Source organism: Mus pahari, chromosome 2 (assembly GCF_900095145.1).
Source record: "Mus pahari chromosome 2, PAHARI_EIJ_v1.1, whole genome shotgun sequence".
NCBI classification, from domain to species: domain Eukaryota; kingdom Metazoa; phylum Chordata; class Mammalia; order Rodentia; family Muridae; genus Mus; species Mus pahari.
The window spans coordinates 461,019-477,462 of record NC_034591.1 but is presented as its reverse complement, the minus strand read 5'-3'; the positions used below and the strand labels follow the sequence as shown (position 1 = coordinate 477,462).

At 43.0% G+C, this 16,444-nt stretch overlaps 1 protein-coding gene across 1 annotated transcript in view; it reads right to left on the bottom strand.

The window, feature by feature from the left end:
• The window catches only part of Pex1 (peroxisomal biogenesis factor 1), a 37,847-nt gene that overhangs the window by 1,418 nt on the left and 19,985 nt on the right, over nt 1-16,444 (bottom strand). Inside the window, exons 12-23 of the mRNA XM_021190243.2 lie at nt 14,751-14,921; nt 13,119-13,273; nt 11,375-11,564; nt 10,919-11,085; nt 9,475-9,609; nt 7,925-7,989; nt 5,972-6,114; nt 5,792-5,895; nt 4,258-4,434; nt 2,206-2,436; nt 624-821; nt 233-363 (exon numbers count right to left, since the gene is read on the bottom strand). Coding sequence (XP_021045902.1) covers nt 233-363; nt 624-821; nt 2,206-2,436; nt 4,258-4,434; nt 5,792-5,895; nt 5,972-6,114; nt 7,925-7,989; nt 9,475-9,609; nt 10,919-11,085; nt 11,375-11,564; nt 13,119-13,273; nt 14,751-14,921 — 1,867 coding nt within the window. The remainder of the gene's footprint in view (nt 1-232; nt 364-623; nt 822-2,205; nt 2,437-4,257; nt 4,435-5,791; nt 5,896-5,971; nt 6,115-7,924; nt 7,990-9,474; nt 9,610-10,918; nt 11,086-11,374; nt 11,565-13,118; nt 13,274-14,750; nt 14,922-16,444) is intronic.

The window sequence follows — 16,444 nt, the reverse complement described above, 5'->3', positions numbered from 1 at the left end:
TTAGTTAAGGAAAGTCTAAGTGCATATTACAATTCCTTTTTTGGTATTATGGTATTTTATGGGATAATACAGGGTCTCACATTTCCCAGGCAGATGCTCTGTTGCTCATTTACAATCCCAGTTTAACCATATATATTTTTAAATTAGCTTCTAATTTTAAAAAGAAAACAAAACGAAACAATGTAAACACTTCAGAACTGAAATGAACAATGTGTTTCTTAAGGTTACTTACAGCTCAGCAAATTCCTTCCCTTCTTCTTCACTAATAGATGGTCTTGTGTGGGCAAGTGCAGTCATTAAATGTGCCTGGCTAATAGCAAAACTAGTTTTGATTGGTCCAGGCTGGTTAAGGGATTCATCCTCCTTAAATACAAAGCAGATTAAGCAGATGTTAACTTAGGAATTCAAGAGATAAAGTGGCAGTCCCTGTGTTATTTCTTGTCAAGTTCTTTCCTGAGAAGCATACATTCTCTTTCTCATGAGACAGTCATGGAACAAGGACCGTCAGTGGGCAGAGTCCCTGTGCTTCAGCACTTGGCTTGTAAATAAACAATTAAAATGCAAAGAAACACATGTCAAACAAGGAAAAGCAACTTGTCTAAGAAGAAGGGAAAAGGCCATACTCCACTTTGGCTCCGGTATCTGCCTTTGATGATGCTGATCTCTGCCCTCAGCTGATCTCTCTGCTCCTGTGTAAGGTCTTGGCAGCCTTCTTGGGAAGGTGTCCTGAACACAGGATGTTGGGTAAATAACGGGTCTTTCCCAGGAGCTGCAGGTAAATCTTGAGTCACGGAGCTTGGTGCAGACAGACAGTGTGAGCTCTGCATGATGGGTAAAGACCAAAGAAAGAGATGGAAGAGAAGAGAGGGAGACAGAGTCATGCTCACTGCAGATAAGAAATGAAAACTTTGTTTCCTTTTTAAAATCCATTGCTTGAGAATTTCGCACATGCATATGTGTATTTTTATCAAATCCATCTCACTTCCTGACCTCCCTCTCCTGCCATAGTCCCTCCCACTTTCCCTTCCAAATTCAAAGTGCTTGGTGCCCCTTGGTCTACTTGGTAGGAATACAGCCAGACTCTCAGGGTCATAGCTCTCAAGCAATAACCTTAGGTAAGTTCATATTTTAATTCACTGAAGTTAAGCAAGTTTAAAAGACAATATTCTGTAAACCAAGGTTCACTGATACCTGTGGTGTAAGATCTCCAGAGCAAAACAAACTACCACCCATAACATAAACATTTATTTTCTTGTAATATTACATTGATGGCAAGGACAGGTTCAGCATGAGCCTTACTCATCATTTTCTGTGTAAGTGCATATGTCTGTACGTGTGTGAATGCACACACATGCACGCCTGTCCACGCTGGAATTACAGATACTTGTCACTGTGCCCAGCTATGCACAGATCCTGGGAATCAGAGCTCAGCTCGTGCATCTGTCGGGGCCTCCCTAGCCCCTTTCTCTAGTTTGTAGAAAACAGTTATGCTAATGTTCCCAGGTATTTCTAGAGAGAAGTTAAAGAATAGAAAGCAATTAAATTTATAAAAAAATTTAAGACCTTCTTGGAAAAGTAGATATTCTTATATTTTTAGAAACATGAATTATTAAAAACAAATATACAAAAGTAACCATGTGTGTAAAAATGTTACATATTAAAAAGAGTAAGTCACTATTAATCTGAGTGGGCACACATTAACTAAAGAGAAAACGATGAGGATGCCCTCAGTTAACCTAACTCATTCGTTCCCTTGGTGATAGATGGTGCTCTTTTCAGGGTTTCCAGAGAGTCACGAATTGGCATCATTTTTGTTTCTTATGAATTGTAGATATTATTGCAGCAAATTTCCTAATATCCAGAAGCATTCATGACAATAAGGTTTACATTTATTATTAAATAGATCTCACAGTAAAAAGGGTTTAAAATCACTCACCCGGAGAGAAACTCCCGAGTGACCACAAGAGGGAGCCACACTGGGTCCCTATGGAACCAACCCCCTTGCTCCTGGCTCCTGATATAAATGTTTAACATAAACTAAAAATGACTAATTGGCATAATTTTAAAAAACAAGACTACTTTTATTGCAGACAAGCCAACCAGGAAGACTATGTGGGGCAGGTTAGGAGATGAGCCCCAGTCCAATATCACATCAACACATATCTTTATGGATCTGAGCCACACGGCAACAAGTGCAGAAGGTACCAAGTCAGAAGAGGTTCCATTTCCAAGTTCTGATTCATACGAGCTTCCAAAGTAGAGCCGGTACATATTGAATTTTGATTCGTCTGGAAGGATCTCAGACATCTCTAGAGAAACCAGGGATTGCTCTAAGCCACATTCTCCATCTCCAGCCGAGTCATCGGAACCACTGCTGTGGTTAAGGAAGACCATTGAGGACAGACTCAGGTCACTGTCAGAGCTGGAGCCACCATCCTAAATTACACAGAAAGAGTGCCAGTCGGAAGACTTAAATACTCCAGAACTAGAAATCGCAGCAGACATCACTCCATAAAGTGGCACCGGGAGTTCGTGCTTCTAAAGCTCTTAATCTTCTATGGATTGAGGTACGCAATAAAAAACGTCTTTATGAGACAAAATTTCATGTAGCCCACACCAGCCCTACATTTGCCATATAGTTTAGGAGGACCTTGGTATTATGATTAGAATTTCAGGTGCACACCAGCATGGCTGATTTACCTGGTGCTGAGGGATGAATCCAAAGCTTTGTGCGTGCTGGGCACTGTACCAGCTGAGCTCCGTTCCCAGCCTCACACAATACAAATGTAACTATTACCACAAAGGAAAGTTAAGATGAAGAAAACCCACTGACTCTCCCAATGGTAACAAAACTAGAACTTAGAATTGAGGTTTTATTTCTTCATCTCTGCCTTTCACTCATTTTTGTTTTTACTGTGAAGATATATTAGCGTGTGTGTGTGTGTGTGTGTGTGTGTGTGTGTGTGTGTGTGTACACTGTAAAACTGTAAAGCATTTCATACGAATTAGGGATTGAAAAAGACGAAATTTGTAAATTGGCTTCATGCAGCTGCAGCAGCTTATATCATCACCTACCAAGGCCAGGTTCAGCACATAAAAAGGCCCTGGCCACCATATATATAGGAAGGATATATATATATCCTTCCCTCTTGTTCCCCATCACCTAGCTCATTCTGTCTGTCTTTCTCTCTCATGTCCCCACTCCAAGTCGGCCTTCCCTTCTTCCCCCTTCTCCCAATAAACCTCTTGCCCTATATGTTGCGTGATCTAACTTTGTGGCGTTCCTTGGCTCCAGCCTTCCTTTTGCCACTTTACCCTATAGGAAGTCTCAGGGCTAGGAGTGTAGCTTAGTTGTACAGAGTTTATCTAGCTTATGTTAGGTCCTAATTCAATTCCTAGTACCATAAAGAACAGAAATAAGTAGCTGTGACAATGGCTTGCTAAAATAGCAAAACTTGCCCCTGGGGCCCTGGGGATAAGTGCTGTGCGAGCATGAGGCTGAGTTAGTCCCCAGAACACATATAATAACCTGGGCACAGGGAGTGGGCTGGGCATCACAGTGCTGGTGCTGAGACAGGCAGAACCTAGATGCTCCCTGGCCAGCAAGCCCACCCAAGGTCAGACTCGTGAGAGACTGTCTCAGGAAGGGAGGGGGCTTGAGGAGTGCATTGTGCACTGTGAACATGTGCATTCCTGGGTCCTCCCCATACACTTGGAACTAGTTAAGAAATTTATGACCTGAAGAAATTTCCAACTAAAATTGGTGGAGGTAAATATACAGAAAAACTTCTTAGAAAATATAGGCAAAGTCTATAATGTAAATTACTGCAATAAAAATAAATTGCCATCGTTAGAGAAAATGCTGATTCTAGGACTGGGATATAGAAAATTAAAGATAAATAAAGACCTTGTATCAGGGAGTAAGCCTGCTGAGGAATGATGGGGATGAGAGAGATCCCATGTCATCACAGGAGGCTGCCACAGATAATACAGTTACAAGCACAGAAGAGCTGAAAACCTTAGTCATTCTTCCATTTATATGAATTCTTACTACTTCACTCTAAATAATCTTTCTAATATCAAATAGTTTGTTAATATTAAGGTAGTGTTAGGGAAACAGATACCAAATATAATAATCATGAGAATTCTCTGCAAATCCCACATTCCAATTTTAGGCAAATTAGAGTTTCTACACAGTCTGGCAGTAAAGTGCTCTTTCCCTGAGTGACCGTCCTAATGGCCTAACAGGCAACTCACGTGGAGCCCACTGGGCAGCAGCCGTCCCTGCAAGGCCTCCAGCTGAGCATTATACAGCAGAGCTTTCAGATCCGCTCCAGTGAAGGAGTCAGTCACTGCCGCCACGTGCTGAAGGTCCACGTCGTCTGCCAGAGCTAGAGACTTGCTGAGGACAGTTAAAATCTCAAGACGAGACACCTGAAGGAAGAAAAACTAATTTACTAAACACACACACACAATAATTGCTGTGTAAATTGTGACTACTAAGACTTTTTTCATGAACTGACATGTCTATCACGCTAAGCTTCCCGAGCAGTCCGTGCTAGGAGGGTATCATCTTTCTTAGACTGGGATCCCTAAGAGGAGACACAGGTGTAGCCTTTGCTACTTTGTGGGGTTTTTCTTCCACCTTTCTCCACCCTGTCAACCCTCTAACACTAGATAAGAGGACAAAGGGTAGAGGGGAAGGGGGGTGACTTCCTGCTTAGGGGCACCAAATTCCTCAGGGCAAGTTTAATCTTTGCCGTCAGGATAGTTAATTTCTTCTTCTTTGCACACGACTATTTAACAAACTGTAACCAACAACCCACAACAACCAAATTTTTGGGGGCCCTAACATTTATTTACCCTCTGAAAAGTCTCCAGAATTCCAAACATCACACAACTGCAGAAACTCTGCAGCTGGCAAAAGCATGCCCCTGCTAGAGCACAAGGCAAATCATAGCTGCTGTAACAATCTGACGCGGCCCCACATCTCCAAACCTGGGATTAAAATGAAAGCACATTCCTATTTCTCTATTTCTTAAACCCCAAAGCCAGCATTTGTAACTATTCAATGTGAATACATGTCCTGTGGCTATTTCCTAGACTTGGACATGTGTGCCAGCACAGGAGAAACATTAAGAAACAAGTGCACATGGCCTATAGACTTGGACTTTTTGGCCATTCTCCTTCATTCATTTATTACTTTCTACATTTGGGAGCAAGGATTGGTAGAGTGAGACAAGAAGAGTTGAACACCTTTCTCCGTGTGACCTGGCCACACGCTCACTGGCCCACTTGCTTGCTTGTGACCTGGAGGCTTCTAACAAGATAAGGATCTCAGAGGACAGTTTTTAGGTTTCCTGACTTGCTCGTATAGATCAACACAGCCATTCCTGGAACAGGAGTGCAGTGAAGGTGCCGCATCTGACTCAGGATCATTTATGCTTTGAGCAAACAGTGAACAAAGCCTTTGCTTGCAAAGCTGTCTTCTTTTTTGTTTGTTTTTTGAAGGTTTCACTGTGTAGCCTTGGCTGTCCTAGAGCTCGCTCTGTAGACCAGGCTGGCCTCTAATCCACAGAGATCTCCCTACCCTTGCCTCCTGACTGCTGGGGTTAAAGGCCTGCTGCACCACCACCACCACCACCACCACCACCAATGAGCTTCAAAGCTGTCTTCTAGGACAAAGCTATCTTAGGACAATTGCTACCACATGACCCAAGTGAAGCTCACAAGCGGAGGGTGTGGCATCTGCTGGAGGAGAGCATCTCTGGATGCTCCAGGGTTTTGTCACCTGATCTGGAGGAGGGCAGTACACACATCTATCCAGTCTGCCAGGCCGCAACAGGGCGGGGTCGATCAAGTCAGGGCGACTAGTAGCAGCCAGCACGTAGACTCCTGGAGGGAAAACACTTTTAGCGTGACGATGCAGTAACTCCTTTTATAGTGTGTTTTTGTGTGAACAGTGATTTACCCTGTAAGCCTTCTACTCCGTCTAACTGTGTCAGCAACTGGTTGACTACTCGGTCTGTAACCCCTGTGTTGTCATGGCCTCTTCGAGGAGCGATGGATTCAAACTCATCAAAGAAAAGAATGCAGGGCTTTGCAGCCTGTGCTCTGAGAGGGGGAAATCCTGTGTTTTATCAGGGCTCCAGAGTCCTCACACACACACACACACACACACACACACACAAATTATATAACATAACAATCTGTGTGTACATAAGCAAATTACATGCAATTATCCTTATTTTCTGGCTATTTCAAGTAAAACTGAGTTTTTTTTTCATAATAGTGCTACTTATTTTATATTATTATTTCTCTAATAATTCCAAATATACAATGTATTTGTATATATTTGCCTCCCACCTTCCTGTCTAAACTGACTCTTGAGAGTTTAAAATATTTGTTTAGAGATTTATACCTGTGGATAAGTAAGAGACTAAAACCCAAATCTTAGATAATAGGTTCTTATCATGGGTAGCCATTTTAAAAAGATTTGTATTTTTAATTTATGTGTGTGTGTGTGTGTGTGTGTGCGTGCAGTGTGTGCAGTGTGTGTGCATGTATCCTCAGATGCTGGAAGAGAATGTCAGATCCCTGGGAGCTGGAGTTAAAGGCATTTGTGAGCAGCCTTGGGTGGGTGCTGAGAACCGAAGCCAGGTTCTCTGGAACTGTAGTAAGCTCTGAGCCCCTGAGCCACCCTCCTCCCCAGGTGGCCATATTTATGTGTGCTCACTGGCTTCTGCTTCTGAGAATGCCTGTTTAATTCTTCAGCCTGTTCAAGCATTAAAGTCAGTATTTTTGCATTTTTTCATAGGAACACTCTGAAAAAACTCCCCATTATTAGATATATAATTTCTGGACTAAAACCCATTAAACTAAATTATGTTTCTTTTTTAATTTAGCCTTTTGTCAATATGTAGTCATGGACTTTAATAATAACCCCTCTTTGCGACTTTCTCTCTCTCTCTCTCTCTCTCTCTCTCTCTCTCTCTCTCCCCTCCCTCTCTCTCCCTCTCCCCCACTCTCTTTTTGGTTTTTTGAGACAGGGTTTCTCTGTGTAGCCCTGACTGTCCTGGAACTCACTCTGTAGACCAGGCTGGCCTCGAACTCAGAAATCCGCCTGCCTCTGCCTCCCGAGTGCTGGGATTAAAGGCGTGCGCCACCACGCCCGGCTGAGGCTCTATTTCTTAAATTGCATAGTAGATACTAATATAAACCTTTACCTTATTTTTTTACAAATATATAAATAATATTCTTATATTTACCATATATAGTAAAATGTTGACAAGAATATTACAAAGTAAATTTTAACTTTAAAAAATTACCATAATTCTGTTACCCTTGAATAATTATTTCAACTTTAAGTATTATCTTGTATATTAATGTTATGTACACTCAGTAATACGAGCATTATTGGAACTGGATAACTGGCATATTGATTTCTAAGAGCTAATTAGGAGCAGGGAAAACAAGAGCTTAAAACTTAAAGCCATAAGGCGTGTATGAGGAATAATTATTTGCTTCATGTAAGAATCTAACTTGAAAGCAAAGTGTGATGATGTATACTTACAGTCCCAGCAGTTGGGAGGCTGAGGCAGGAGACCCGGGAGCTCAAGGCTCGCCTGTCCCATAGTGAGAGAGTTTGTCTCTAAAGAGAGAGATCTACTCTGACCTTTCTTTGAACAACTACTTAGGATTCTACTTTCAGGAATATTCCTATTGTAAATATAAAGTGATCTCCAGCATTTAACATTGAAGAGTCTATTCTTGGTAGTATTTGCTGAAATAAAATCCTTGTCCTTTAATTTGTTAATAATTCACATAAACCATAGGTTTTAAATACTGTTTTTCAAAAAATAAGGCCAAAGCCATGATTAGTAAGTGATAACAGTCAGTTACTTCCAACACTCATGAAAGCCACCTGATGAAAACATCTCGGACAGCTTGCTCACTGGCGCCAATATATTTGCTGAGTAACTCTGGTCCCTAGAGGGCAAAATAAAATCAGAGGAGAGATGAGGTTAATTAGAAACAAACAGAGCCTTGGCTTTTGATTAAGCATAATAAAACACAGAACTTCTAAGGTAGGATTGAGTGGATGTCTCTTACTTGTATCTTACAAGTGAACTGCACTAGGGTAAGTGTCACAACTGTTCCCTGCCCTTGGCTTCCTTTGCCTGCAACATTGTCACAGATGTTCTCATGGCCCATGGCTTTATTTTCTTTCCATCTTTGTCAAAGTGTCCCTCTTCTGAAGAGCTTTGCCTGACAGCACTGTGACCACCCCAGCTACCCCATGCCCCCTTATTGCGTTTTCCCTGTCATGCCTTTATGCCAGGTGTCTGTTTACCGGCTCTTTCCACTATTAGCGGTTGTGTTTGCTGTCTACCTAAGAACATGTTAGACCTTGCGCAGCAGGAAGGGTGAAGGGCAGCCAGCAGGGGACCATAAAACTGGCCTTTACTCCTGTGCGTCTCTTCTCCCTTAAATACACTTTGCTTTTTCTCTTAATATTTACATAAACTCTATTCACAGTGATGGTGATTTGCCTTAAACAAGAACATAAAAACCATTCAGAAAGAGAGGTGGATCAGCGCCCATTCCTAGCAGCTATAAACCAATAAATGCTCATTCTTCCCTCCCAGCTTTCCAAATAGGAGATAACCCACAACTGAGAAAAATGACTGGAACTGGCAAGGACTAGGGTGGGGGTGGGGGTGTTAGTGGGTCCTGAGGAAGATAAGCAGTAATTACCCTAAGACCCAGTGATTCTACTCATTACAGAACAAAAGAAATGAGAACATATGTCTACAGAAAACGTGTACATGGATATTTATAACAACATTATCCATAAAAGCCTAATGGTAGAATACTGTGGCAGTAGCTCGGGGGGTGCAGGCACCTGCCACAAAGCCTGGCAACTTGAATTCTGTCTGTGGAACCACATTGTTCATGAAAGAACCAAGTCCCACAGGTCGTCCCATGGCATGCTCGCTGTGGCACCTGAGTGTCCACACACATACACTTACACACAGAATAAACAATTTGAGGTTCAAATACATGCATTAAAGCCTAATGGTGAAACAACCCACATGTTACCAGTGACAAAGAATGTCTAAGCAAAATGTGGCACAGGTAAGCAATGGAATGCCAGTCTGCCAGGAAAGGGAGGAAGGAATGAACGCATACGACAACATGAAGCATGCTGAGTGGAAGCAGCCAGACGCAGAGCGACACATGCTACCTGATTCCTCGCATACAAAACCCATAGACACGGGAAAGGTCAATGGCTGCTAAGGGATGAGAGGACATGGGAATAGGATAGAGCGCTGAGAAGAGGAGGGAGAAGGCCCAGAGCCCTGTGAGGGCACTACAGTGCCAACGAACTCTCCACTTCCCAGTGGCTGACTGGGTGTTACCTAAGTTTCCCTCAGTTACAAAGACAAGGAAGGAAGGCAGATGCACACATACCTTAATACTAATAAAATTCATTCCACTCTCTCTTGCAACTACCCCAGCAAGTAAAGTTTTTCCTGTCCCTGGAGGACCATAAAGCAGTATTCCCATCCTCTGTCGTATGGGTAAGTTTGCAAATAATTCTGGGTACTGAAAAATAGTAAAAGTATGGTTAAAAAAAAACAAACCTGCACAAACACAGTATTGTGTAAAGTATTTGGATGGTAATAACCGCCACCTCCCTTATTAACAAGAACACAGCAGCACAAAAGGAAATTCCTATTGGGAATAATTAATGGAGGCCATGGAATGCATGTGCACAAAGACGGCGTCTGTCAGGGCATCAGAACGTCCTCCTGCCTCACTGATTTTCTCTTTTGTTTTGTTGGTAATAAAGCCAGGCAAGGTGCAACCACTGAGCTGTAGATAAACCAGTCTTCCTTTTTAAGGTGTGATAAAAAGTACTGTTAGGAAAGCAGCCAAATGCCCAGCCTTCCAACAAGCACAGCAACACGTGCATGGTTGACTGTGATAACTGATACATTCAAGTACCGCATCGAAGAGATCAGAGGAAGCACAAGCCATGGAGATAGACGGTCATGCCTCTCCCTGCTGAACAACTCATTCTAAATAATCAGCTGCCCAGAGCACAACATCCCATCTGACATTAACTAAATATCAGCTACAATCAGCAGTACCCTTGCTGACTGTGGTCCATCTAGTGATGAAAATTCAACCTTGCTTCTACATTCATACTAACTGGGGAGGCCTCATGGTCCGCAGCTAAGCTCACGGTCTCCATATATTTGGGTATTAATGCTGGTACCCAAACTTAGCATTTGAGGTCATGATATTGCTGGCTAGGAATTCTATGCCAATTTCTCCTCCCATCAGTATAAATCTATGGTTCTGTGCTGGACTCCACACATCCCAGGCCCTGACAACAGGAGTTGCCATCCATCACACAGAACCCAAAATCCTTCATCATTCCTTTACTTTGCATGACTCCTGGATCTCACACCACTGCTCTTATTTCTCAGTCTTCCTGATTCAACACACTATGCCCTAGACTCTACCTGCAGCCTTTATCTTCCCTCGACCTACTTCATGCTACTTGTCAACTCTGCCTTTTTAGGACTAGTTCCCAGAGTCCAAAAGTCTACATAATCCCCTGTCCTGTGAACCCGGGGGCTCTCTGTATCTTATACTGTTCCTATCTGCTTCTGTTGAAATTTCAGCAAATCTGAGAGACTTACGCAAAATAAAGATATTCATGCCAAAATAGATATACATTTACAGACCAAGAAAATATCAAAATCCTGTTTTGTTTGGTAATTTGATAAATACTTGTCAATCAAATGGAAATTGGATGAGCTAACAAATAAAGCCCACGCCAATGGCTGCGGGTTTCTTCTGGCCATCAGTCCTCTGTTCACGTGTGTCCTGTGTTTTATCTTACCTTGGCTGGTAACTGGATAGTATCCATGAGGATCTGCCGAACTTCATGTAACCCACCAATCTTGTCCCAGCCCAGGTCTCTAGGTTTATGCAAGTTGACATTTCGCAGAGAAGCAGGAAGAAATCCACGGAGAGCCTTTTGGAAGTCTGATGTTGTTAAAGTCAATTCTGTTTAAAAATAAATGAAAGCGCCTTTTTTTCCCCAAAATTTGAGATAAGATGTCACTAGGAAGGCCTAGCTAGCCTCAAACTCAAAGAGACCCGCCTGCCTCTGCCTCCTGAGGGGTGGGATTAAAGGCCTGCACCTCCAAGACCAATTCATTTTAAAATATGCTGTCATATTGGCTGGAAATGCAGATTTCTACACAAATATCATATGAAGCTGAATGTATGTAATTCTTGTTCTGTTCTGACTCTATTCCCACAACAGAAAGAAGTCCAGAGTTTGTACACATACCTTCCCTGGTGGAGCTATGCTGGCGCGAGAGAGAAGAGTGTATGGCTCGGTCCACAAGAACTGTAAAGTCACGAGCTACAAACGCTTCCGTCTCTTTAGCTATGCACTGCAGGTCCAAGTCAGGGGACTTGCTTATATCACAGCCCAGTTTAGTTTTCACAACACTATGCAGAATTTCACATCTCTGTTCCTTAAGAAAAAACCACAAATTTCAGATTATTAATTTCTTGAGGGTATTACACAAGTTATATGTCACTTAGCAATGGGAATATAATCAGAGAAAAGCCTCACCAGGCAACTTCATCACATGTGAACATCCTAGAATGCACTTATACAAACTGGGACTGCATAGTCTTCTAGGCACGCACACTCCATGGCACACTCTGGCAGGCCATCCTGTCCACTCCCAGCATAAGCAGTGCTTAGCTGCCCCCACCCCAGCACCTGAGGATGTCCGCTCAGGCGCTGCGAGATGAAGAGCATCGGAGTTGTTCAAGCCAGAGCTAACAGTAACTTAGATATTTACCGTTGGGTCCAGTCTTTTCCTTCAAAATCACAAACAAGCACTTTGCTTCTTCCATGATCCTATTTTTGTGTCTTGTAGAAAATTAGACCTCAAACATTTCTCAGTAAATTTTCAAAAGACGACACTGATACAAGATTGCCATTTCTTTCTCCAAAAAGGAGTATTTTAAGTAACGCTGATTATTAACAGGTGTTTTTGGGTTTTGTTTTTGTTCCTGTAACATTTCTAAAAACATAATCAATAACCAAAGTGAAGAACAGTTTTATGTCAACTTTGTACAAGCTAGGGCCATCGGAGAGGAAGGGGTCTCAGTCAAGAAAACGCCTCCATAGAAATCAAGCTGTGGCAAGCCTGGAGGGCATTTCCTTAGTTACTGATTGATGTGGGAGGACCCAGCCCATTCTGGGTGGTGCCATCCCTGGACTAGTGGTCCTGGTTGTATAAGAAAGCAGGCCGAGCTGCCGTGAGCAAGCCATGAGAACAAGCCAATAAGCAGCAGCCCTCCACGGCCTCTGCATCAGCTCCTGCCTGCAGGTCCCGGGCCTGCTTGAGTTCCTGCCCTCACTACTTTTGAGGATGAACTGTGTGGAACTGAGTGAGATTAACCCTTTCCTCCTCAAGCTGCTTTAGGTCATGGTGCTTCATCACAGCAGTAGTGGCCTTAATAAGATAGCCAACATCACTGTCATTTCATTTCATTTCTGTTCTTTTTTTGGTGCTGAGTACTGAACCCAGGGCCCTTACACATACTAGGCAAGCTCTTTATCACCAAGCCTCTGTGACACAGATTAACAGGCAATACTTTTTCAATAACAGTTAAAGGGCAAAGAGTCTAAATAGTTAAGGCAGAACTAGGCAAGGATCTTAAACAAAATTCTTCCATGTCTCCAGTGTGCTTACCGGCCTAAGGATACTTCCTCCTGCTCCTGGTCACTAAGTGCTTGGTGCGCATAAGGTCCCCAAGTGGGCAGGGGTGCTTCACCAAATTGTTAAAAGATGTCTAATTCTCATTTCATCCTCATTTAGAAAAAATACTAACTCTAAGAAAGCCATTTCCTTAGCAAGTACATAATGTTTTAGATGATTATAAATTAGAATCTGTGCTCTTAAATTGTACATGTTGCTCTTAAATATCTGCACAATCCCCTAGAAGCAGTAACTACTAAAATAAAAGCAGTTTCTAAGAAAAAGAATATAATGTGCTAAGTAGTGAATTACCTGATTGGGAGGCTGAAGGTGCTGGACACACTGAAACATGTGGACTCCTTGAGCAGACACAAGGGATGGGTGCAGAGAATGCTGGAGCTGGCTCGTGGCGACGAGTGCCACCAAGCTTCCCATGGAAACAAACTCTTTGATCATATCTTTCAAAGCTAGAATGAAGTAAAATAGCATAACACTCAGGAAAAAAAATGAACATTTAAACCTGCATATTCATTAAAATGCTAATAACCTAATATAGAGCTATAAGATGGAACAGCTCCACCATGCTTAAAACCCAGTCGCTGATTCTGAATCAAGCACAAGTGTAGGAGGTCCTGTAAACCTTGAACATGTCTACTGAGGTTCAGTACTCCTGGATCTTATAAAGTAAATGAATCAAAAATAGAAAGACATTCTAGAAGTAAACATTCTGGAAGGATGGTAAATGTCCATGCTATCATGGTTATTAGTAGAACAGTCCGTGTTTCTAACACTTCCTGAATACTGTCTTTCTATCCAAGGCTTAGCAAAGCTTGTCTGAGGAGATCAGAACTGAAATAAACATCAGTAATATATCTCTGAGCCCTGATCCAGAGAGCCACAGCCTTCCCTTGAGATCAGCTCTAGTTAATCTAACTGCAGTTACTCCGGCTATCGTTTGTGTTGACATCAGCTCTCTAGAACAACGAGGCATTACGCTCAATCCTTGCAGCCCTCCCTCCTCACACGTCTGTCTTCACACGGTAAGCTACAACCAGCGGCACAGTCATATAATCTCTTGCGCCTCAGCGCCTTTCCCTGTGAACTGTACGTCTTTTGCTGCTGTTGATTTCGCCTTTGCATTAAAACTCGGTTCAGTCAGCAGCATCCTGGAAGCCGTCCGGGCGTTCCTGTAGCCCACCGCACTCTCTCTTTGGGTTAGATGCTCACATGCCACACTGCACATTCCTCTAGGACAGTGCATCTTGCCACCTTCTAGTTGGTTAACCTGGCCCAAATACTCACCTCTGTCACTTTCCATGTACTGACTTATAACAGCAGGGGCTACCCGCCTGAATTCTCAAGGCGCACCCTCTCCCAGAAACGGCACCCAGCACAGCAACCACCATTGTTACCACTACTCTGCACTGAGATTGCTTCCTTTCCTTCCTGGACGTTGAAAAGGCTGACTACCAACAAGTATACAACCAGTGGCTGCCAATGAGACAGAAGTCAGAGGAAGTCTGTAATGGAGCAGCTTCCAGAAAGGAAGTAGAGCGAGGCCAGTCACCAAGTCAGGGGATGTCCCTGCTTTTGCTCTGCCATTTCCTACTACAGAGCTGAAGAAGCCCACCGGGCACTCAAAGGAACACACAATAAGCATATACCTTATTCCCTCAAAATGGAAGGTTTAGGGCTGTCGAGATGGCTCAGCAGGTAAAGCCATGTGCCACCAAGCCTGGCAATCTTAGGTCAATCTCCAGGACCCACGCTGTGGAAGGAGAGAAGAGACCCCTGGGAACTGTCCTCTGACCTCCTTATGTACACACAGGCATTTTGGGAGCCACCCCCAACAAATGGACAAGTAATAAATAAAACTAATTAACAATGTAAAAATAGATTTACCATTAAAATGAAAAAGCTCCCACCCCAGCAGGGGACCATTACCATGTGCTAGCCGCTGGCTCTGCACTGCTTCAGGGCTGTGTTCCTGCTCTGGGACACGTGGCAGTCCAGCAATGAGGTCCAGGTCATCCAGCAGAATGACAGATGGCTGCCTCCAGGCCGCCTCTGAGAAAGCCACCTCTAGGGCTTTTTGTATGCTTTCAATTCTTTTTCCTAGACTCAGAAGATGCAGGTTCAGTGTTATTTCAAAGGTAGGAAGCTTAGGCTCCTCTTGAAAGCACTAGAAGGACTCAATAGTCGTTTATTTGTAGAAATTAGGCCCATGCTTTATTAATATATCAATCAAAAAACTTGTCAATCATTGACACATTCAATTCCTAAGTGACCAAGGACTCACGATGCCAAGCCGTATCACAGAGAAGAGGACTATATTACTCTGACTCTTGTCCTATGCACTTGGCCACACTCGAGTGTCAGACAGACTCACAGCTGTGAACTACACAGGACGGCAAACGTAAGGCAGAGTAAGGGCTCGCGATCTGACCAAACCCTACCGTCCCCTGGAGACCCGAAAGCGCCTACATTTCTATGACACATTTGGATTCAAGATTGTCCTAGATGTGATACAAAGTTCTAATTTCCGAAAGAGAGAAAGTTTACAGATTTGTAACCTAACGTAAGCGTCCCTGATACTTAGCTCTACGCTAAATTCTCCCCAGGGGCCTTCAAAGAAGATTCAAACCTCCTTTTGGCAAATGAAATAATGAGTTTTCAAAAGCTATCTTTATCTTGCTTTAAAATATAGTTTTATTTATTCTTTGAGAATTTCATACATCTATACAATGTTATTTCTTCCTTCCTTCCTTATTATGCACCAGAACACATAAGCTACAAAGACTAGCCGGGAGCTGGGTGGTAGTGGAATTCCAGAAGCAAGTTACTTGTTCAAAGTAAAACTGTTCCAAACCCCTGTTTTAACTAAATAGATAATAACACAAATGCTAGACTTAAAAAACACATAAGTGGGCCAGGCAGCGGTGACATATGTCTTTAATCCCAGTTCCTGGGAGGTACAGGCCGGTGGATTTCTATGAGTTGGAGGCCAGTCTGGTCTACAGAGAGTTCCGGGACAGCCAGGGCTACACAGAGAAACCCTGTCTTAAAAAATCAACACCCACCCACCCCCCCAAAAAAACCTCACAAGGTTAAAGGTCAACTGCAATTCTTCTCATCACCACCCAAAGCCACCCACTTACCCAGCCCATGAGTTCTCCCAGTTTCCTACAGCAATTCAAAGATGGAGTACAGAGTCAAATGCAGCGCTCTAAACACTTGGAGCGGCAAGTGTGGTATTTCTACAGAGCTTTCACTTTAAAAGAAAAATGGCTTCCATCAGACTGTATAGTTTTAGGGAGTTTTTCACAAACATCAGAAAGACAGAGCCTTAAAGTTTCTAAGGGTTTTCTAGCTTGGTTTTTTGAGACGGGGTCGCCCTATGTAGCCTTGGAAGTCCTGAAACTTGCTCTTTACATCAAGCTCGCCTCAGACTCACAGAGATTCACCTGCCCCTGCCCTGCAAGTGCTGGGATTAAAGACTTGTGTCACATGCCCAGCTTCCCAACTTCTAAGGATTTTCAATGACTAAAAGACAAAAATAAAAGTCTAAAAACTACATAACTGTATCTGACAATGGCATTGATAATACACTCCTGTCTACGATGGCATTGATAATACAC